Source organism: Macrobrachium rosenbergii, chromosome 41 (assembly GCF_040412425.1).
Source record: "Macrobrachium rosenbergii isolate ZJJX-2024 chromosome 41, ASM4041242v1, whole genome shotgun sequence".
Taxonomy (NCBI): Eukaryota; Metazoa; Arthropoda; class Malacostraca; order Decapoda; family Palaemonidae; genus Macrobrachium; species Macrobrachium rosenbergii.
The window spans coordinates 2,169,831-2,193,729 of NC_089781.1; the positions used below are offsets into that span (position 1 = coordinate 2,169,831).

Below are 23,899 nucleotides of genomic sequence, written 5' to 3' on the forward strand. Positions count from 1 at the left end.
TCTGTTTCCATGCCTGTGTTATCATGTAGCGTTCTCTTCTCTTTCGAGACTATAAATTTAAGAATTGTAGTCTTTCCCAGTAGTCAAGGTCCTTAACTTCTTCTATTCTGGCTGTAAAGGACCTTTGTACACTTTCTATTTGTGCAATATCCTTTTGGTAGTGTGGGTACCATATTATATTGCAATATTCAAGTGGACTACATACATATATTTTATAAAGCATAATCATGTGTTCGGCTTTTCTTGTTTTGAAGTGCCGGAACAACATTCCAATTTTTGCTTTGCAATTTGCGAATAGTATTGCTATTTGATCACGGCATAACATATTTCTATTCAACATCACACCAAGGTCTTTAACTGCTTCCTTATTTGTGATTGTCACGTTATTAGGTCCTGTATGTGCATATAGCATTCCTTCTTTATCTCCTTAGTTTATTGATTAAAATTTATCAGAGTTAAATACCATCCCATTTACATCTTGCCCATTTATATATTTTGTTTAGGTCTCTTTGTAGCGAGTTCCTATCTTCATCACAAGTAATTTCTCTACTTATTCTTGTATCAGCAGCAAAACTTCTCACTACCGAGTCCTTAACAGTACTGTCTATGTCTGCAATCATAATCACAAACAGCATTGCAGCTAACACTGCACAATCATGTGGCACACCAGATATTACCTTAGCTTCATCCGATTTTCGTCGTTTGCAATCACTATCTGTTTTCTGTTTTGCAAAAATTCTTTTATCCATCTTCCTACTTTGTCCACATTGTTATGTTTTCTAATTTTTTTCACTAATATATTATGGTTTACCATGTCAAAAGCTTTTGCAAAGTCTAGTTAAACCACATCTGTATGTTTTCTGTTTATCATATTTTTATGTATGCTTTCATGGTGGACTAACAGTTGGGTTTGTGTACTTTTTCCGGGTACAAAACCATGTTGTCCTATATTAAATAAACTATTTTTCATTAAATGTTTCATTATATTTTTTTTTCATTACCCTTTCATAAACTTTCATAATATGAGATGTCAGACTCACAGGCCTATAATTACATGCCTCTAGTCTTGATCCACCTTTGAAAGTAGGGTTAATATATGCTAATTTATGCTCATCATAAATCGAGAGAGAGAGAGAGAGAGAGAGAGAGAGAGAGAGAGAGAGAGAGAGAGAGAGACACACACACACACAATAATTCTGACATTTCTTCGAATAGGCCATACTTGTTTGACACGTGGACACTTAACAGTCCTTGTGGCCCTCCTCCTGAATGGCCAGATTGCAGTGTTGATAACAGTCAAGCACGTATTGTGTGAATGTCCAAAATATAACTTACAGCGATTATCACATTTTGGAAATAGATCAGTGAAAGAAATCTTATAAATTTTGTCAATCTTCAACATTTTCAGTGGTACCATTTCAGTGTTCATGAGGAAGTGTGATTTAATTGATAAAATATAAAAAGTAAATAATATAAATATGAAAACCCTTATTTTGAATTTTAATACAGGTTGACCATCACTAATCTGGCGTCATCGGGACTTGGAGGGTGCCGGATTAGCCATTTATTAGGCTAGAAAACACGAAACCCAGCAGCTAAGCACCTCATCTTAGAATTAAAATATCCCATAAATCAGTACAAGTTGGTTAATAAAGAAAAGACAATTATCAAATACAGGCAGTGCTCGAATTACGATAATTCGACTTACAGTATTTCGAGTTTATGATGGGGTTAGCAATTAATATCGATACGAAAATATTTAGGAAATATTTTTAGATTTCGCGCAGGCAGCGAGAGGGACCAACTTAGAATAGACCAACTTCTTTTCCTCCATCTCTTTATTCCATCCACTAGTTAAAAAAGTAAAAGAGAATGATAAAAGTATTGTCAGTAACGTTATACTCTTGCGTAAATGCGTACAGCCATAAACAACCGAACGGGAAACTGTTGTTTTGCTACTAATCGTATCGGATAACAACTGTTTTGCTTGTATTTCAACCATTGTACAGTCAAACAATTACTGTAGTTATGTTACAAATGACGTTAAGTACTGTACAATAGGACTGATATATTTTTTACACTATACCCTTATTCGCTTTGGAGAAAAGATCGGCAAGGAAATATACTGCTTCAGTAACTGTAGGATGCAAGTTGTAGTTGAAGCTGAGAAAACAATGTTCAAGCTGCTAATGACTATAAATTATCGTGCATCGGCAACATGGATGAAACTCGACCGTAAATAAAGTTGGAGAGAATGTATTTTAATCAAAACTAGTGGGCATGAAAGAATACAAATTACTGCTGTTTTCACGCCGATAAAAGATAAATACGTAAAGATCGTATTATGTTGAAATCAAGAGAAAATAGCGAACAGAATCTTGCTTTTTTTTTTACACAAAACAAACATGCCTCCAAAACGGCCAACCACGATTCCCGCGAACATCATATATTAAAAAAAAAATAGCTAAATTAATTTCACAACGAGACGTATTTAAGTTATATTTTGACTTAAAAACACTTCGTATAACGAAAAAATATCCTTGTCCCAAATAAATAAAGTATCTATATTCATTTACGCTTACTAGAAGCAAGAAAAGCTTACTGAACTGAGTGAAATGCGCGAAATAAACACCGCGTTATCGATTCCCAAAACAAAACATTGATTGCAATTTATAATACAAAAGCAATATGAGAATATACACAATTGGATACAATGTAGTAAAGCATAACTTTTTAAAAGATCCATGAAAAAGATGCACATAATATGTGAATAGAGTTCAGTATAATGTAAGCTTTACTATCAGATATGTAGCCTATAATGATATACCACTTGTAGCATAGGCCAAAAAGACAATAATAAATGTAAAAAATGGAACAGCAAAAGCATGCCTGCATTTACAAACACCTCCAGTTTGTCAATGCAGCACACAGCGCCACCAAATCGAAGTGACCGGCGAGCAAGTTAGCGCAGCGACCCGGGAAATTTGAAAATTAGTGCGGAAACATCAGAAATAACTCTAGCTGAAATTTGTGCCGGATTACAGTACTGATTGTTCCGGACTACTGATTGCCAGATTAGTGATGGTCAACCTGTATACCTTTTTAGTGAGTGTATATGGAAACATGAATAAAAATCTATTTATCGCATGAGTGTTACAGTATGAGAGCATATACCTTTGTGCAGTTTTTAATTTCATTTTCATTCATTCATCACCATACTGAGTGACCTATTTGCTCCCAGTGCTAGGCTTCCAGCCTAGACCTGTCATTTCATCCAAATCCATCAGGCCAGCCGTATGAGAGCTGATAGTCAGCTCAGTGGTCTGGTTAAACTGTTGTAGTAATTAAATGATAATAATGTGGTCTGGTTAAAACTGTTTTAATAATTAATTAATTAACACTTTCCTGTCCAATTGACGTAATATTACGCAATACCCCCTACCCCCCTTCTTTTCTGACTGACGTAATTTTACGTAAAATTTACCGACATTTTTCGTACGTGTGGTAGGGGTAAATTTTTTTTATTTTCATACAGTTGGTGGGTTCCATAGGCTAAAGCATACCTTGGACCGTGTAACTCAGGCATCAATACACCAGGCAAGCAGTTCCTATACTGCGCATGCGCAAATCCCTGGCATAGTAAATTTCTCACAATGAAATCAGCTGATCCTACCCACGCTTCTCTCTCGTATCTTACATTTTTTTTTATAAAATGTAGGGTTACATTATTGGAAACACTGTTTCGTACCCTCTTTTTCTATAAATTTTTTAGTTCCTCTACTGTGCATGTGCAAATCCATGGCGTAGTAAAATTCTCACAATGACATCAGCTGATCCCACCCACGCAGGCCTGACAGGCCACACTTCTGTCAGAGACCATGCGTACGAGGTTGGGTAAACACGTGTGGCTGTTTGCATACAGTGACGTCAATCGAGAACAGTTTCCAACATGCTTTCGCAAAGTTTTTACGGTAAAACTAGCGGAAAACGCATTAGTGCATCACATAAGAGACGTCTGGATTTTAGGCAGGGCTCTGAATCTCATTTTTCATTATATATATCGATATTTAGAGAATTTTGTTGGCTTTCTCATAAAAAAATAATTAATTCGCCTAACTGTTTTAGCTTTTGAGCTACGAACGATAATGTTGACAACGGTAACATTTTTTTTTCATTTCGAACAGCTTATAACGTCAAAATGAAACTGTTGCCATTACCAAAGCCATTTTTCTTGACTCTCACTTTATTCCTCAACATTTTTGTATATTTACAAAGTAATTTCTATGAAAAATATCCGAGCTAGGGCTCTTAAAAAAAAAATGTCTAGCGATAATTCTCACCGTATGCCGGGCAGCGCGCTCTGTTTCTTACCCTATTTTCTATGAATTTTTCACCATTTCACCAACTGGACTTATTCGTTTTTCATTCTTTTATATGTCGATATTTAGAGAATTTTGTTGGCTTTCTCATAGAAAATAATTCATTCGCCTAACTCTTATAGTTGTTGAGCTACGAACAATAATGTTGACAACGGTAACTTTTTTTTTCGTTGATCAACTTATAACGTCAAAATGATACTGTTGCCATTACCAAAGCCATTTTTCTTAACTCTCCCTCTATTCTTCAACTTTTCCCCTACATTTTCGTATATTTACAAAGTAATTTCTATGAAAAATAACCGAGATAGGGCTCTTCAAAAAAGATTTTTTTGTAGCGATAATTCTCACCATACGCTGGGCAAAGTGCTCTGTTTCTTACCCTCTTTTCTATCAATTTTTAACCAACTGAACTTATTCGTTTTTCATTGTTATATATGTCAATATTTAGAGAATTGTGTTGGCTTTTAAATAAAAAATAATTAATTCGCCTAACTCTTTTAGCTTTTGAGCTACAAACGATAATGTTGACAACGGTAACATTTTTTTTCGTTTCGATCCATTTATAACGTCAAAATGAAACTGTTGCCGTTACCAAAGCCATTTTTCTTGACTTTCCCTTTATTCTTCAACTTTTCCTCCACATTTTTGTATATTTACAAAGTAATTTCTATGAAAAATAACTGAGATAGGGCTCTTGAAAAAAAAATTTTTCTAGCGATAATTCTCAACATAGGCCGGGCAGAGCGCTCTGTTTCTCACTCTCTTTTCTATCAATTTTTTCACCAACTGGACTTATTCGTTTTCCATTGTTTCATATGTCAATATTTAGGGAATTTTGTTGGCTTTCTCATAAAAAATAATTAATTCGTCTAACTATCATAGTTTTTGGGTTACGAACGAAAATATAAAAATAAGTAAAGAATTTTTTTTTCGTTAAATAACTCACATTTTTTCGTATCTAGGGGGCTGGGACTCTTATTCTGACTATTCCACCATAAAATATAAACATTTAGAAAAAAAGGACAGCAAAATGAACGTTGTTGGCATAAAATTTCTATTTTTGCTGAATTTTCGAAATAATTATTTTTTCGCACTATCGAGCGCTCCCAGACACATTGGGGCTCATGTACCCTCAGTGATGTGATAACTAAACAGATAGGAAAGGGTTAATAATAATGAGCAATGGAGGTGTTTCGAGTTGAGGAAGGGTGCTGCTCATTGATGGGAGGGATTTGACTCTTTGATGGCAGCTGATGACATCATTCCTTTTTGTTCATTTTCTCCTTCCCTGAATCGTCTTCCTGCTGCTGCTTCCTCGGAAGAATTTACCCTTTCATGTTTGTCTGTTGTCTCCTTAATAGATGTTTATGAGGAGGGTTTGGGAAATTATATTGTTGAATCTCTTCCTGCTTCTGAGGGGGTTAGGGACACTCCGAGGAGGGTTCGGGAAATCAAACTGTTGATTCTCTTCTTGCTTCTGTGGGGGTTAGGGACACCCCTCCCCCTTTAGATGTAGGATGAGATTCTGTTTGTGATTTAATTCCAGATTCAGATGTAGTTGGCTCTACTTTCCTTGAATATTGGTCAACCTTAGGCCTCCTCGGAGAACATTGGTTGGGGGACTAGTTTCTCGTCAGATGGCGTCCCATGGCGTCCCACCTCACCACTTCTGCTACACCACTTCTGCTACTAGGAACGTTTCATCTGCCTTGTCAATGACATCTTCACGAATGACTTCTGCAGCCATCTGTGACAGTGCCTGTGTATTGGCTGTTGTTTCTGGCCATATGTCTACGTCCGTGTATCCCTCATCATATGATGTTCTGTGTACAGCCGTATCCCTCATATGATGTTCCGTGTACGGCTGTTCCATCCTAGCTTCATGTGACCAGTCCTTCATTGTCTACTGCTTCTACTCTTCAGGCCTTACTGGAGAGGGTTGCAGTCCTCAATGGGATTGACTGCTTCGTTTCAACGGTACCTAGAAGGAAATGCCTTAGATCTCCATCTTCAGATTCTCAAAAGTTGTCGTCTTCCTTGATTTGTGTGGTTCCAAGAAGACTGGCAGAAGAGGGACTTTGTGCTTTCTCCACGTAAGAAGATTCTCTGTTTCCATTTGGATTCCCTCTCTCCAGTTTTGGTGAGGTGGGTTGATAGCTTATCATGTCTGTATTCCATCCAAGGTTGTTACTGGTGCCTCCACGATCGTTTCTATAAGACAACCACACTGCCATTCGATCATGGCTGTATCTGATTCTGATTGCCACGAAGTTATGGAATTTTGTAAAGCAGCAGATCAGGCTTTGTCTGAGGTGGCAGCAGATCGGGCCTTGCCTGAGGTAATTTTTATTCCTTCTTCTCCCAGTAGTACAGTAGATGCTTCCAGACCACCAACCATAAGAAGAAAAAAAACAAAGCTCCTGTCAAGAAGTTGAGCCTTGTATGGCCATGGGCTCCTCCTCAACCTCGTTCTCACGGCCATGACACTCCTGCTTTCATCCATGTCATGCTTCAACTGAAACAGTAAACTCACCACACTGGCCTCAAGGACGTGGCTCCTCTCCATGGAATTTGTCTCATATATTGCCGCAACAGGTCCCCTCGTTACAGAAGCCCGACTCGGCTGCTACATCAACCTCGACAGCACTCATACAGCAGAGGCCATTCTCCATGTTGCTCTTTTAGTAGGGAGCATTCTACACTATGTTACGCTCCCAATTGTCTATGCAAAGTTCATCGACCTGTGTCTCCCTGGATTCTTTTACATCTAGGCCTCCTCCAGTTCCCTCTTACTTCTTGGGGATTCACAGGGTATAAAGAAAGCTCTTCTTTCCACCCTAAGAATGAGATTGATATTAATTCAGATTCTCAACATTATGAACTGCCCCCTAGAGTTATAGGCCCTGAACAGTCATACACTCCAGTTGTACAACTAGATGGAGTAGAAGTTGGAGATTCCCTGGGTAGAGCTAATATGAGTTCTAGAGGTTTAGAATTGGAGGATCCTCTACCACTTGATCTTGATGCTAATGAGCTGGCCAAAACATGCAGTGAAGTAGTTGAAATGATTAGAAAGTACAACGATTTAGAAGAAACTGCGACTGCTCCTTCAGACCAGTCTTCAGGTCTTGAGAAGTTCCTAGGCTCCAAGAAAGAAGCAAAGATGTTGGTTGGTTTACCTTTGGCTGATCTTGCTGATTTTGCCTTAAAACCAATAGACGCTCGTATCTGTGGAAATACAATTCGCTACGGTCTGGCCGATCTCTCAAGTTGCTTCTCCCCCCCCCCTCTTAATAGACACAAGCATTTTAATGCCACCCCAAGAGTTGCCCTGCAACCAAGACGTCTTCAGACTTTGTTCGGTTGAAACCGAGCCTTTCCTTGGATCAAATTAAGGGGGACAACACTTCTTTTACCTTCCGAGAGGAAGTGTCTATGGAAGCTTTGGCTTCCATACCCTTACAACCTATGTCTTGGCTAGACTTGTGGTCTACTGCAATGGGCAAGATTTCTGCGACGTCCTTCACAAAGGAATCTAAGGGGTATTCATTCTTCTTTCGTTTCTTACAATCTAGGGGGAAAACCATTTCTTTTCTGCCCACTTAACAGCGAATATGTGGACCAACTGGTTGCTGAATAGGTGTCTAAATACATCAGGACTGAGTCCTTGTTAGCATTAAGGAATTGGACATTATTGGAATCATCTCTTTTTCCGAAGACCAAGTTCAAGGTTCGATTCATCGGAGAAGAGCTGACAACAATGACTGTCTGGTTCTGCAAGTGGTCTCTAAATCGTCAGGGCCTGCTCATTCCAACTTACAGTAAGACAACAAGCTTCGCAGAGAAAGTCACAGACTATGATGGGTCCTCATAGGGACTGACAACCATCTTCCTAAAGCCACGAGGACTTCCTCTCAGCAATACCCCTTTCAGCCATGGCCTCCTAGGGGTGGAAGGGGAAACAGAGGCAGAGCTAGAGGAGGGTTACGCTAGAGAGAGCGCCCCTCCCCATCCACTGCCTTTTGTTGGGGGTGGGGTTGCCGTTTGCCTGGCAAGCCGTTGGGCGACTTGGCAGCAACTAGGAGCTGAAGATTATGTGGTAGATGTTCTTCAGGTAGGATAGCTACTCCCTTTAGAGTTTTGTCCTCCTTTCACAGATCATCCTCTCCATTAGAGGACATACCTTTCCGTTAGAGGACATACCTTCGAGGCTCGCCAAAGGATCTGGCTCTCTAGAACAAGGTGAGGGAGATATGGTGAAGGGAGCTGTGAAAGTAGTGAAGGATCCTTCCATGGGTTTCTACAGTCAAGTTTTCTTGGTAGAGAAGGCATCGGGTGCCTGGAGACCAGTTATAGATCTATCAACTCTGAATCTTTTAATCAGGAAGACTTGTTTCAAAATGGAAACTCCCTGTATGGTTTTAGCAGCCATCAGACAGATTTTTTCTGGCCTTGTCCTGTGTCGCTGAGTGAAATGTTCCTATGCAGCACATTTCTAGGTATAAGTATTGCTAGATATACCAGAGAAAAAAGCTAATAGGATGCCAGAGTTACTACCTCTGGTTCGATACATCCTTATAGGATGTCGGTATGTCATCTAGGAGCGAGTGGAAGCCACTACCACAGACACTTAACCCAATAGACTCCTCCTCACCAAAACCCCTCTGCCTAAGAGGTGCCGATACAACGGTCCCACCACCGCTACTACTAATTCTACTCACAATGCACCATCCGCTTATAGCACGCTCTACGAACTACTCGTGATTTTTTGTGGTGCTAACATTCTATTCTCTTTTTTCCTATTTGGATTATCTCGCTTTCCTGATGGCATCATCTGATCAAGGCGCATCTTCTTCTAAGTTGAGTATTCAAATTTGAATGTTTTTGGTATGCGAACGGATTATTTTAGTCCTGTTTATTGTTTCGCCTGATCGACTGAGGGCCGCCATTTCGTGTTCGTTCGTGGCGGCTTCCTACAGTCTTTTTATATGAATGCCTTTTTTCGTTCAAACGATAGAATTTAAAATTACTACGTTCTTTTATTGATAGTTTCAATTTTCGCTCGATCTGACGCGATCGACTATTAATTTTATATCTTAGAAGTTGAAAGTTAGGCCTAGCCTAGCTTTTCTTTATATACCGTATGTAGACATATTTATTTAATATGTCATTATGTCATTTATTATGTGTGTATTAGTTATTGAGTCTGTTTGGGTGGTGTTGTTAACCTACCTGACCAGGTCGGCTTTGCCGATTCTTGGAAGGTAGGCTATGATGGCCCTAGTCTTCCTTCCTCCTTGGCCTATAGGCCTGAGTTGGTACGGTTTTCTTGGGTGGCCTTCGTTCGGGTTTGAGTGCAGGCCCTTCCTCCCTGACCAGTTGATTCTTCAATCCTGGAAGTGGTGTTGGCGCTAGCGCTCTTTCTCGTTCGATTTTTTGGCGAATCCTAGCCTACATTTCCAGGAGGTGCCTTCTGGAGGTTAGGCTAGGTAATAGTATCAATGTTCATCCTTTCGCCTTATATCTCACCCCCTGTATATCAGTCTCTATTGTCTTGGCTCTCCCTTGGGGGCATTTTAGAGCTTAGCTCATTTGCCCCTTCGGTTGAAATGACACTTCGTGGAAGGTGCCTAGGCACCTGACCTCTTGTTGTCGCCATGTTTTCACACCCGTGTCTTCCCCGTTCCGCCGTCCGGACCTGTTCCGGCGGCTATCGTTAGCTCGCTTTAGCTTCTAGCAGAAAATTTAGCTTGAGCGTCGTTGTCGTTCGCTTACAGCGGAACTGGAGAGAAGCTGTTATAAATTTTACTAGTAGTAATTGTGATTTATTTTCTGCTCCTGCTTCTCTACCGCTCCGTCATCCGGACTCGTTCCGGCAGCTATCGTTAGCTCGCTTTAGTCTTAATAAGACTTTTGCTTGAGCATTGTTGCTTTGTTATCGGCGGAATTGTAGAGGAGCCGGAATGATATGGGTTTTGTTACTGTTATTATTTCTCTATTTCTGTGAGCGAAGTTTGGTGAATTATCCCGAATCTTCGCTGTCGGCGACTAGCCCTCCCTGGTTGTTGATTTCTGTGCTTTTAGTTAAATTATCGTGACGTTCCGGCATCACCAGAATTGCTTTCCAGCGTGATCCGACTCAGGTCTGGCCCACCTGTTTAGGATCCCATCGGAGACTTCCGCCGTATCCACAGTTCTCAACTCCGGTGTGAGGCAGAATATTTACTTTAAGTTTTACTAGTTTAGCCGTTCCACCGCCTATTTTAGATGCTCATGTATAAATTTTTATTATAGGTGGTACATTGCCAGGAGCCGGGTTGTAATGCCTACCTGCAGCAACCCTGTGGCCATGTAGCATGCAGATCACATGCCGGTTGTGCAGTTGAGGTCGACGACCACCTCGTCTGGCATCCAGACGGCTGCGACGTGTGCTACGCACTTTATTTGGATGTGGTTGATGATTCGGTATGTTAACCTTCAATTGTACTTAACACAGTTCTTTTAAATAATTGTGTTTATATTTGATATAAGATAATATCCTTGTCAATCCCTTTTATTGACATGATATTCAATTAACAGGTCCCTCGGTCCCGTCAAGCTTCGTCTCTGGCGACATTAAAGATCTGGGTTGGCGGTTTTGGGCGCAACGTTGGTCAGGGGCGTCCTTATGTGCTGGCAGAGGATATCTGCAACATTCTTTACCCCGAATGCTAGGGCCTCTGCAGCCGTAGCCCCTGAAGTAGCTGAACCCCTGATCAACAGGATTAGGCTTGAAACCCAGGTCTCACCAGAAGAGCAAGAGCTGTGCGGCGAAGTGGCCGAAGAAGTGGCCAACATCAACCTAGACGTCGAACCAATGGCCATCGACCCGGAGGAGGAAGGTAGGGATGTAAGTGAGGCAGGTAGACTAATTAATCCATTATCTCTCAGTTCTCCTGCGTCTTCGTCTTCATCCTTTCAAGGATTCTCTAAGAGCTCCACCTTGGGGACCCGTTCGGGGTCGGTGATCCCCAAGGTGAAGTCCTCTTTGAAGACGAAGACATTACCTAAATTGACTAAACCCCCGAAAACCTCATCTGTACCTATCTCCGCCAAGGTTTCATTGACTCCGAAACCTTCGACTTCCGCTCAGAAAGCTACTCCCTCTTCTAAGGGGTCGAGAAGAAAGTCGAGCAGGTCGAAAAAGCCTGACTTTGACCCTGAAGCTTTCGCGGAGTCTATGATGAGAAAGTTTTCCGAACAGGTCTCTTTTCAGTTCGAGGCAATGTCTCGCGATCTTGCCTCGAGTCTTGAGTCGTCGGGAAAGTTTGTCCAATCCTTGGCGGAGAGGTTAAAGACGCAAGAGGAGTCGCTGGCCGGACTGGTTAGTTCAGGTCCGGTGCAGAAACGGTCCTATGCCATTCCAGACGCCTCTAAGCTGCCAGCTTATGAGGATTCTAACCCTTGGCATCTTGCTTTTAATGCCCCTTTTGCTAATGGTAAATTACCCATTGAACGTTGTGGCACCCGCCCTGTGGAAGATTACCAGTTCTTACCGGCGGATCTTGTTTTTCCCTTCCCTGGGTATGCTTGGCTTTCCGAAGAGGCCTTGGTAAGGGAAGATAAGGTTCCCAAAGAAACAGTGATGTTTCCCAGGGACCAAGCGCAGTCGGCATGGGTTAGAATCCTATCTGACTGGGAGTGTTCGAACACTAGATTGACCCCTCATAAGGGGCGGTTTACGATGTTCACAGTAAATGAGGATGTCCCGACTCCTTGCACCTCTAAAGTGACAGAATTAACCATTCAGGCCGGAACAGAGGAGAAGCCTATGCTGCAGCTTCGTGAGACGGAGCCTACTTCTCTGCTCTTCCCAGCAGATTTAGAATGCTGGACCGGAGCTCCAGAAACCTTTACAGTGGGTAAACTAGATTCGGAGTGCGCTTCGAATCTTTTCAGTGAACAACTACGCAGGCTTCCGGAGTCTCTGATAAAAGCTGAGTATGAGCCTAGGTGCCGTCTCGGCAGGTCTATCAATTCCGTCACCTCGGTGGAATTGACATCTGCTGTTTACAAGGATGAACCTCTGTTCAGGGTCCTGACTAAATAAATCACTACTGGCCTCATTCCAGAGTGATTTGTTTGATTTCATTGTGGCAAGGAGGAACTGCCGAAAATTTGTTCTGGCTGACGCGACCATCCGTCATGAGCCGAACAAGCTGATAAAATCCTCTGTCTGGGGGACCACTCTATTCCCTGAAGATATGGTCAATTCAGTGATCGGTGAGGCCTCAAGGGCCAATCAAAATCTTCGGATCCGGTGGGGACACCCCTCTAAGAGGAAGTCGTCAGAATTTTCGGGGCCCCAACCTAAAGGCAGGAAGAGGCCTAGGAGGTTTCATCCTTATAAGGCACCCCAGACCCAGACAATTGTTCAGGCAGTTCCAGTAGGTCAGATTGCCCAGCCTTCCACCTCCAAGGGACATCCACAATACGTTGTACTGAACCAACCGGCCCACCATCCCGCTGGTTCAACAACCTATGTTTCTCCTGCCTTCAATCCTACTTACGAGTCCCAGACCTTTCAGGGCTACCGTCAGTTCAAGGGTAATAGAGGTAGGGGGAGCTTCAGGTCTAGATCTGGCCCCAGACTCCAATCTCGAGGTAGAGGTTCAAGAGGAACTAGAGACAGCAAGTCTTACAATAAATGAACATCCCCAGGTAGGTGGGAGATTACGCCTCTTCGGGGACCATTGGACATTCAGTCCATGGGTCCACAGTATCATTTCAAAAGGCCTAGGGTGGAGTTGGGTAGGGGGACCCCCTCCACTTGTCAGGTTCTATCAGACTCCAACATCAGATCTGTTAGACTATACAGAAGACCTTCTTTTAAAGAAGGCAATAAAGAAAGTCAGACATTTAAAATTTCAAGGACGCTTATTCAGCGTGCCAAAGAAAGACTCAGACAAGAGAAGAGTGATTTTAGACCTGTCAACTCTAAACTCTTACATTCAATGCGACAGGTTCCGTATGTTGACCGTCTCTTGGGTGCGGACCTTACTTCCCCGTGGGGCTGTCACCACCTCTATAGATCTTACAGATGCCTATTATCATGTTCCAATAGCAAGAAACTTCTCCCCTTATCTGGGGTTCAGACTGGGAAGACAGGCTTACTCGTTCAGGGTAATGCCTTTCGGACTGAACATAGCGCCCAGGATCTTCACCAAATTGGGAGAAGCTGTGGTACAGGAACAGAGACCTCAAGGTATCAAGGTGGTGGCTTATCTGGACGATTGGCTAATCTGGGCCTCCAGCGTCTCCGAATGTCGGAAGTCGACAAAGTTAGTGATTCAGTTCCTAGAGTATCTAGGTTTTCATATAAACACAAAGAAATCTCATTTAACCCCGGCAACCAAATTTCAGTGGCTGGGCATTCAGTGGGACTTAAGCACCCACAAACATTCAGTTCCCCCAGTGAAATGCAAAGAGATTGCCAAAGCAACAAGGCAGTTTCTCAAGTGCAAACGAGCCTCTCGTCGCACTCAAGAAAGAATCCTGGGTTCCCTCCAGTTTGCGTCAGTAACAGACCTTCTCCTCAAAGCAAAACTGAAGGACATAAATCGAGTGTGGTGAAGCCGAGCCAATTGCAAATTCAGAGACAAAGTCTCCCTCATACCTCCAATCTTAAAGAAAAGACTTCGCCCCTGGACAACGGCCAAAAGTCTTTCCAAATCGATTCCATTACAATATCCCCCTCCAGCCCTGATCATCCACACGGACGCATCTCTGACTGGTTGGGGGCGGCTATTCGCAGTACAAGAAGGTTCAAGGAATCTGGTCAAGCCACTTTCGTCTCTTCCACATAAACATTCTAGAAGCAATGGCAGTTTTCTTGACTCTGAAACGTTTACGTCTGGCCAGGAACATACATATCAGGTTAGTTCTGGACAGTGCAGTGATAGTTCATTGTCTGAACAGGGGAGGTTCCAAGACAAGTCACATAAATCATGTTATGATAGCGATTTTTTCATTAGCAATGAAAAACCATTGGCACCTGTCTGTCAGCAACACATCTGTCAGGAGTAAGGAACGTGATTGCAGATTCTCTGTCAAGGACGACTCCTCTGGAATTGGAATGGTCTTTGGACAAGAAATCCTTCAATTGGATTCTCCAACAGATTCCCGGGCTTCAGGTGGACCTGTTTGCCACGGAATCAAATCACAAACTCCCATGTTACATAGCTCCGAACCTGGACCCTCGGGCTTATGCTACAGATGCAATGTCAATAGATTGGAACAAATGGGAGAAAATCTATCTGTTTCCTCCAGTAAATCTTCTGTGGAAAGTTTTACACAAACTCAGGTCATTCAAAGGTCAAATAGCTTTAGTAGCTCCCAACTGGCTGAAGAACAATTGGTTTCCTCTTCTGTTAGAGCTGAAACTCAGAGCCTTGCAAATTCCTCATCCGATATTAACCCAAGTAGTGCAAACTCAGACTGTGTCACCTTCCTCAGGAATGCTGAATGCCCTAACTTTATGGATTTCATGAAGTTTTCGGCTCAGAAAATGCTAATATTGATCCTCAAAACACATTATTTTTGGAATCAGATAAGAGAGAATCTACTCTTCGCCAGTATGATTCAGCAGTTAAAAAACTTGCTAACTTTCTGAAAGAGTCAGACGTTCATACTATGACTACTAATCTTACGATCTCATTTTTTAAGACCCTTTTTGACAAAGGTCTGGCAGCTAGTACAAATACTACAACTAAATCTGCCTTAAAGAAAGTATTCCTTTGGGAATTTAATATTGATCTGACGGACTCATACTTTTCATCTATTCCTAAAGCTTGTGCCCGTCTTAGACCAACAACCCGTCCTAAAACGGTTTCTTGGTTTTTAAACGACTTATTAAAGTTAGCCTCAGACACAAATAATGAGTCTTGCCCTTATTCGACTCTTCTTAGAAAAACTTTGTTTTTAATTAGCCTGGCTTCAGGAGCTAGAATCTCTGAACTGTCAGCCCTTTCTAGAGAGCCGAATCATGTGGATTTCCTCCCATCAGGAGAGGTTCTACTCTCTCCAGATCAAATGTTTTTAGCTAAGAATGAAGATCCTCTAATTAGGTGGTCTCCCTGGAAGATAATACCCCTTCTGGAAGATCCCTCCTTATGTCCGGTGGTCACATTAAAAGCCTACCTAGAGAGAACCTCTCAGAAGTCTTCAGGTCCACTTTTTGTTAGAGAAAATGGTGGAACCATTTCCTTGAATTGCATTAGACAACAAATACTTTATTTTATTAAATAAGCTAATCCGATTCAATCCCCAGGTCCATGATATCCGGCTGTAGCCACCTCAGTTAATTATTTCCAACATATGAATTTTGATGAAATTAAGAAATATACGGGCTGGAAATCCCCTAGAGTCTTTAAACGTCATTATCTCAAATCCTTAGAGGCTTTGAAGTTTTCTGCTGTCGCTGCAGGGAACATTGTTTCCCCAGAGTCAGCCTAATATTGTATTATAATATTTTATTATTGGTAAATTGTAATTGTTTTGTATTTTGCTTGCCCTACCAATTGGTACCTCTCACCTACCTGCCTCGCTTGTACTCCCGTCCTTCCTATCTTGTTGTCTGGGCTTGGGTTGCTTCTCAATCCATTCCTGGCTTTGCTTTATCACCTTAGTTGTTAAGTTTTCACTAAATATTGTTATTTTAGGTGATGGTTACTAGTTTGTTTATTGATCTTAAGATTGTAACCACATTAATTTGCATTAATTAAGACAGTTATAGTCCTTTTGTACTAATTTATATTTATATTTGCTATTCTGGATTAGTAAAAAGCATATTCAAAATAAAAATTTTATTTTATCCTTAATACAATTAATCCTTTTTAAATTTACAAGCTTCTTTGGTCAATTCTCTGCTACTATTTCACTCAGCGACACAGGACAAGCCCAGAAAAGGGATTTTGACAAAGGAAAAATCTATTTCTGGGTGAAGGCCTGTGTCGCTTAGTGAACCCTTCCCTCTCTATATTTCCCACCCTGATCTAGCCAAAAAAGCTAGGGTGCTATTTCGGGATGGTGCATTGTGGGTAGAATTAGTAGTAGCAGTGGTGGGACCGTTGTATCGACACCTCTTAGGCAGAGGGGTTTTGGTGAGGAGGAGTCTATTGGGTTAAGTGTGTGTGGTAGTGGCTTCCACTCGCTCCTAGATGACATACCGACATCCTATAAGGATGTATCGAACCAGAGGTAGTAACTCTGGCATCCTATTAGCTTTTTTCTCTGGTATATCTAGCAATACTTATACCTAGAAATGTGTGCTGCATAGGGACATTTCACTGAGCGACACAGGCCTTCACCCAGAAATAGATTTTTCCTTTGTCAAAATCCCTTTTTTATGTTGACAATAGACCTGAAGGATGCCTACTTCCAGATCCCAGTTCACCATTCATCTCACAAGTTCCTTCCATTCATTCTTGGAGAGATGGTTTATCAGTTCAAAGTTCTATGCTTCTGCCCCTCAGGTGTTCACAAGGTTGTTCACCTGGTTTTGACTTGGGTTCATTCTCAAGGGACTCATTCTTAAGGGATTCACATTCTCAGATACCTCGACGACTGGCTGGTTCTAGCAAGTACTCAAGTGAAATTGATCCAAGACAGAGAATGTCTTCTTCAGTTTTGTCTCAACCTGGGGATTTTTATAAATTTGGAGAAGTCGAATCATGTCCCCAGCCAAAGGACTCTTTACCTGGGTATTTTGATAGACAGTCATGTCGAGAGTCTTTCCTTCAGATGAGAGAGTAGAGAAGTTCAAGATGGCTGTGAGGTCATTCTTATCGAAACAGAAACAGCCTTAACATCAGTGGCAAGTCGTTCTAGGTCACCTGTCATCTTAAGAGAAGCTCATCCCTCATGGCCAACTTCACCTCCGCTCTTTACAGTGGAGGTTGAAAGAGTTTTGGTCCCCGGTGGGGGATTCTCCATTCTTGTGTGTCTCCCTGTCACCGCAGGTGAGACAGGACTCAGCATGGTGGCTGGATGACGTGGACCTGACCATAGGGATGCCCCTTCATGCTCCTCTTCCATAGATTCTTCTCTTCTCGAACGCCTTGAGCAAAGGGGGTGGCTCATTTGGAGGATATTTTGACTTCAGGATTTTGGAGTGTGAAGAAAAACATATTCATATCAATGTCCTGGAACTAAAAGTGGCCTTTTAAGCCCTTCTGGAGTTTAAGGATCAAGCAACAGGGCATTCCTTGGTTCTGATATCTGACACCACCATGGTGGAGGCGTACACGATTTGACAGTCCAGTTACATCAGTGGGCAATAAACCACTCGGTGATTCTGTCAGCCAAGTACATTCCAGGCCAAAGGAACATAGTGGCAGACAAATTGAGTCATTAGAATCAAGTCTTGGGAACAGAGTGGTCGGTACACCAAGATATGGCAGAAAGCCTGTTTTTCCTTTGGGGAACGCTGATGGTGGATCGTTTGACACCTGTTCCAACAGGAAACTGGAAGTATTTGCCTCGGTAGTTCTGGACTCTTGGGCAGAGGCAGAAGACGCCCTTCAACATATGTTGGACAACCTGGATGTTTATGGCTTTTAACCCCTTTGCCCGATTCGTCAGGTGATCAACAGGGTAATGACCTCCAGGAACCTCAGGATGACTTTGGTGCCTCCCTTGTGGCCACATGCCAAGTGGTACCCCGACTTTCTAGCTCTGCTGACAGAAGCTCCAAGAGAGGTTCTCCTTGGCACAATCTTCTTTGCCAGCCCCACAGGGAAAGAGACCATCAGTCCGTCAAGTTTCTATGTACTAACAGTCTTAAAATCGTCCACAAACCACCCATGTATTTTAGATGTGCTCTAAACTCATCCTAAAAAACTTTATGGTACTGTAATATCATTTAAAAATAAGCTTACAAAACACAAAAAAAAAAGAAGCAATCAAATGCACAGTTGTGCAGTACACAATGCCTAGGTGGCCATACCCCTCACACAGTTCTCTGCTAAGACTAAGAGTGATAGTACATAGCTGTAAGCATAGTGTAAGACAACTTTGAAATGTTAAATTTATTTTATGATGATGATTTAAGTATATTTGGTGTTTGAACCATTAAAATAAGCAGTTATAAGCATTTTTAGAGGTGGGTCTTTTGTGTCTGAACTATCTAAATACCCAGTTATAAGCATTTTTAGTGGGGAATACCAACGACGTGGATTTTTTCACGGGTGGTTGTGGTCCCTATCCCCTGTGATTACTGGGGACCCACTGTGTATACAAAAGGTAGATTTAAAAGTTTTTATCAGTTACAGTTTCTCTGAGAATATTGGTCCATTTGAAATGATTGGTTAAGTTGTTAAGGATAGAAAGTATTTTTTGGAGTTGAAATGCATTTTGTGTAACATTCTTTTATCCCTTTTTTATTTATTTTTTTCATCTAGCTCCAGCGAGAACATGCTGCCTGTCAGGGAGTGAGGATTTGTGTTGTGGATAATTTTCAAGGTGAAGAAAATGACATAATTCTGTTGTCATTAGTAAGGAGTAATGCTGAAGGAAAAGTGGGATTCCTTCGCACTGACAATAGGATATGTGTATCCCTGTCAAGAGCAAAACATGGCCTTTATATCACAGGGAACATGGATTTGTTAAGTGGGTCGAGTGAGTTGTGGAAGAAAATTCGAAGCGATCTTATCAGAGATAAAAGTTTTGGGAGTACACTTAATTTGAAATGCAGAAATCATCCTCATGAACTAATAACTATAGCAAAAGGTTCAGATTTTGCAAGCAAATCCCCAGAGGGAGGATGCTTGCGAACATGCAATAAAGATTTGCCGAACTGCACTCATTCTTGTCCAAGGGTGTGTCACTTAGATGATGAAGACCATAAGTTGTATAAATGCAGGGTACCATGCCCCAAGATATTGTGCGATCAGAATCATAGTTGTCCAAAAATGTGTTTTGAAAAATGTACTCCATGCACAGTCATTTTAGAGAAAGTCTGCCCTTGTGGTCATACAAATGCAATGCCATGCCATGTGGATCCAGAAAAGTTCCAGTGTCAGGAGAAAGTGGTAAAAGTTTTAGATAACTGTCAGCATTCGGTAAAGATGCCATGTTATCATGACACCAAGAGTTTTCTTTGTCCCATGCACTGTGATACAAGACTTGATTGTGGACACCAGTGCAGATTACTTTGTCATCGAACCAAGGATCCGGACCATCTGAATTACGATTGCAAACAGATGTGTACAAAGTTGAATGATGGATGCACACAAAATCATCCATGTCAGAGATATTGTCATGAAGATTGTGGCAAATGCATTCTTAAAGTTACTAAAGCATTGCCATGTGGACATGAGGCACAGAATGTGGAATGTCATTTCTCCCCAGAGTCAGTTGAGTGTAGAATGAAATGCAAAAAGACATTACCATGTGGTCATGCATGTAAAAAATTATGCTACATGACTTGTGATCCTTGTCCAGTGAAAGTAAAGAAAACAGTACCAATGTGTGGCCATGATGTTGTGGTATGTATTGATGTTTATTGAGGTTGTTGTTTTCATGTGAAACATACTTGTGTTATAATGGGGCTCATTGTTGGCACATACTTGCTTATTTCCAGTTTAATGGCTATAGTTTTTTTTTTTTTTTTTAACCAAACTTTAGGTTGCATGTGGTATACCTCCATCATTAGACATGTGTGATGGGAACTGCACAAAGACTCTTCCTTGTGGCCATAAATGTCTGGAGAAGTGCAATACCCCTTGTACAAAAAAATGCAAGGAGTTGGTTGTTACCAGTGAAAAATGTCCAAAGAATCATCTGATTAAGAAGCCTTGTCATTTGGTAAATGAAGGTATGAATTCTTGTTTTTTTTTTATTGTCATTTTGCTTCCATTTTTACTCATTCAGATGTTCCACTTGTGCCTTAACATTTGTTTATCTTTTTATAATTTCAGTTAATTATTACAGTACTCAGTTGACTTCATAATTTCAAAATTTTTAATATGTAATATGGTTTCTTATATAAACATTTCTTGTATAATAGTCTTTATTATGGCCTTTGAAAGCCTGGGCCATGGGAGAGGGATTCCAAAGCTCTCAGTAGCAGATCACACCCAGAGCACATATGAACATAACATTTTTCTCTTATTTCTCACTTTAATTATATATCTTTAATCGTATAAAACTGTTAATGATGTCGTTTTGAAGCTGAATATTATAATTTATTGTACAGGTTTAAGATCTCTTATCCGTAATCCTTAAAACCAAAAAGCTCTAAAATCTATTTTTTTTTTTTTTAGAAAAGTAATAAACAATAGTACAACAATATTAATAAAAATGATGATTTATGTAAAAGTAGTTTTGCTTGCTGTATCCACTTACAGTGTATTTCATGTATTATCATCATATTTTATTACAGAATGTATACGTTGTGATTGTACGCTAAATAGATAAATATAAATGTCAAGTAAATAATGAAAATACTGAAGCCCATAGGGCATTTAATGAATTTAAAAAATAAAATTTAAAAATATTACTTACCTTATTATTATGAATTTCATTTTATATTTTTTATGTATGGAAACTAGCAAATGAATTTAATGTGTGCATGCATTCCAGTGAAAAAGCATATGCCTTGTATAGTTTGTTTCTTTTAAATTTCTTTTTCATTCATTCATCACCAAGCGAATGACCTATTTGGTCCCGGTTCTTGGCTTAAGGCCTAGACCTGGTGTTTCATCCTAATCCCTAAGGCCACCCCTATGAGAGCTGATAGTCAGCTCAGTGGTCTGGTTAAACAATTTTAATAGTGATAATAATGTGATTGTATGCCATTTGCATTTGATATTGTTTACCTTCTCAAAATTCCGCTCATTGAGTACTGCCAACATCTTCATTGCCATTAGTTAAGAGAAGAAACATAATTCGAGATATTTTTTCTTGTTAGTTAACAAAGCTTGGTTTAAAATGTGCACATTACTTGACTGTAAAAGCCAGATCCCGACATCACTTTTGCTTATTTTAAAATGTTTTGCAGCCTGCCCGTTATGAGAGATTCAGTCGCGGCTATACCTGCAGCTGTAATTTATTAGTATTTTTTTTTTTAAGATTCCACTGTAAGAAGGATGAATAAAAGTATATTTTATTTTTTTTTACTTAAGGAAGCCACTACATATTGAGTTTCAACTTGATAGTTACAGTAAGTGACGTTGGCAATCGGGTGTTTCTCGATTTGGTAGGTTTTTATCTCTACAGGTTTACAATCCTTCATCTGGAAATCTAAAATAAAAACTTTTTAGCGGAGGATGTAGTTGTTACACCGACAGATATCCAATTGCAAAATAATAATTGTATTGAGAATAATGATAATTTTAATAAAATTGTTGTTTTACTGTTTTCAATCTTATTGCATGTAGTATTGTCACATTATTATCATTTTACAAGATGTGAACAGCAATCATGCACCATTTGCAACTTGGTTCTGTTTACATTCTTAAAATCATCAGTTGATCACTGGTTACTAACATTTTAATGTCTTTAGTGGCTGAATGAAACTTAATTCAGAGATACATTTGTTTCATAAATTATTGAAGCTGGATGTTTATAATGCAATTACTTCATTTATAAATGCATTAAATTAAATGAAGTACATGTGATTTTGCCAGTTTCAGATGTTCTTTTGTCTCCAAAAGATTTTGCAGTCCGCCCGTATAAGTTTCTTCAGCCACTGCCATAACCTACTGCTTAAATTTAGTGGCATACTTTCTTAACACCTCCATTGCGTGAAGGATGAATAAAAATATATGTTATTTTTGTGGAATTGTATTGAAAATAAGCAAGTTTTTAACACGTTGGCACCTGCAATACAGCTCTTTAAGTGCTAGTTATGGTAACTTACATTGGCAAACAGCTGTTTGTCTATTCTGATGTTTATGTCAGTACTTGCTATTGTTTATTCCAGTGTTTTGCAGTAGAAAGTGGCTGGTAATTGTAAGGAATAGTAATGAATTCTTACACAATCCAAAATTTGGTAACCCTGGATGTGCACTTAACCTACTGAACTTTTGCTCCTAGGCTTACTAATTAGTTGGGAGCTAACTTATTTAAGCCTTACCGGGGAATTATCAAAACTGAAACAGGCATAGGAAGCCTTACCGAGTATAATGTACTAAAAAAGAAACCTGCACATTAAGCATATCCTCAGGTAATCTACTAAAAGTGCATCTCTCACCATACATGATATTATGAGTGCAGAAATCATGTTTTGGGAAAAAGTTTTAAGGATCGCATGATACACGAAGATCCAATGATACATGAGTATACAGTGTATGTAAATTATGTTTTTTTTTATGCTGTATGTTTTGTAGTTTTATTGAATGTTGTTATTTGAAATTAAATGCCTGTGTAATTAAGAACGACCTTCAGTTCCAATATCTGATAAAATCCAAAAACTGAAACACAACTTGCCCCAAGGGTTTTGGATAAGGGATTGTGAACCTGTAGCATATTTAAAAATGGAAAACACGAAATCGAAAGTCAAAGTGACTAATCGAAATTAACCAAAATTTTTACTGATGGTATTAAATCTCAAATCTTGGGAATATAATCGATGTTCGTTGATGTTATTAGAACTTCCGAGGGTTAACTAGGTTGTGCCTTATGCCAGGGTTTAGTTATCCAGGATACTCTAGGTGTTGATATTTCTGGAATAGAAACTACTGTATCACCATTTATATATGGTATTCCTATTTTTTGCTGTCTTTCAGTAACTGGTGAAGATGCCTGGCAGTACTGTGATGCACCATGTATGGCAAATTTGGATTGCAGTCATCAGTGTGTAGGCCATTGTGGAAGTTGTTTTCAAGGTCGTTTACATGTTTCTTGCAATAAGCCATGCAAAAGACCACTTGTATGTGGCCACATGTAAGTTGATTGAGGGTAATATTTCTTTTGTTAAGAGGATGGATTAAGGGATCACCTTTATTAAAAATGTTACAGGTTGACCATCACTAATCCGGCAGTCAGTAGTCCGGAACAATCGGTAATCCGGCACAAATTTCGGCTAGAGTAATTTCTAATGTTTCCGCACTAATTTTCAAATTTTGCGGGTCGCTGTGCTAACTCGCTCGCCGGCCGCTTCGATTTGGTGGCGCAGTGTGCTGCATCAACAAACTCGTAGCCTAGCCTACATTATACTGAACTCTATTCACATATTAACAGTGTTATACAAACATCAACATAACGAATGTGCATCTTTTTCATGGATCCTTTGAAAAGTTATGCTTTACTACATTGTTTCCAGTTGCGTATATTCTCATATTGCTTTTGTATTATAAACTGCAATCAATGTTTTGTTTTGGGAATCAATATCGCGGTGTTTATTTCGCCCCATTTAACTAAATTCAAAGTGCTTTTCTTGCTTCTAGTTTGTGTAAATGAATATGGATACTTTATTTATTTGGGACAAGGATATTTTTCATTTTACGAAGTGTTTTAAAGTCGAAATATAACTTAAATAC

At 40.2% G+C, this 23,899-nt stretch overlaps 1 protein-coding gene across 3 annotated transcripts in view; it reads left to right on the top strand.

Annotated features, from left to right (window-relative positions):
* The window catches only part of LOC136826576 (NFX1-type zinc finger-containing protein 1-like), a 321,939-nt gene that overhangs the window by 218,832 nt on the left and 79,208 nt on the right, over window positions 1-23,899 (top strand). For all 3 annotated transcript variants that reach the window (XM_067083776.1, XM_067083778.1, XM_067083777.1), the window contains exons 7-9: window positions 18,818-19,903; window positions 20,043-20,232; window positions 23,147-23,303. In XM_067083776.1, the coding sequence (XP_066939877.1) occupies window positions 18,818-19,903; window positions 20,043-20,232; window positions 23,147-23,303 (1,433 nt within the window). The remainder of the gene's footprint in view (window positions 1-18,817; window positions 19,904-20,042; window positions 20,233-23,146; window positions 23,304-23,899) is intronic.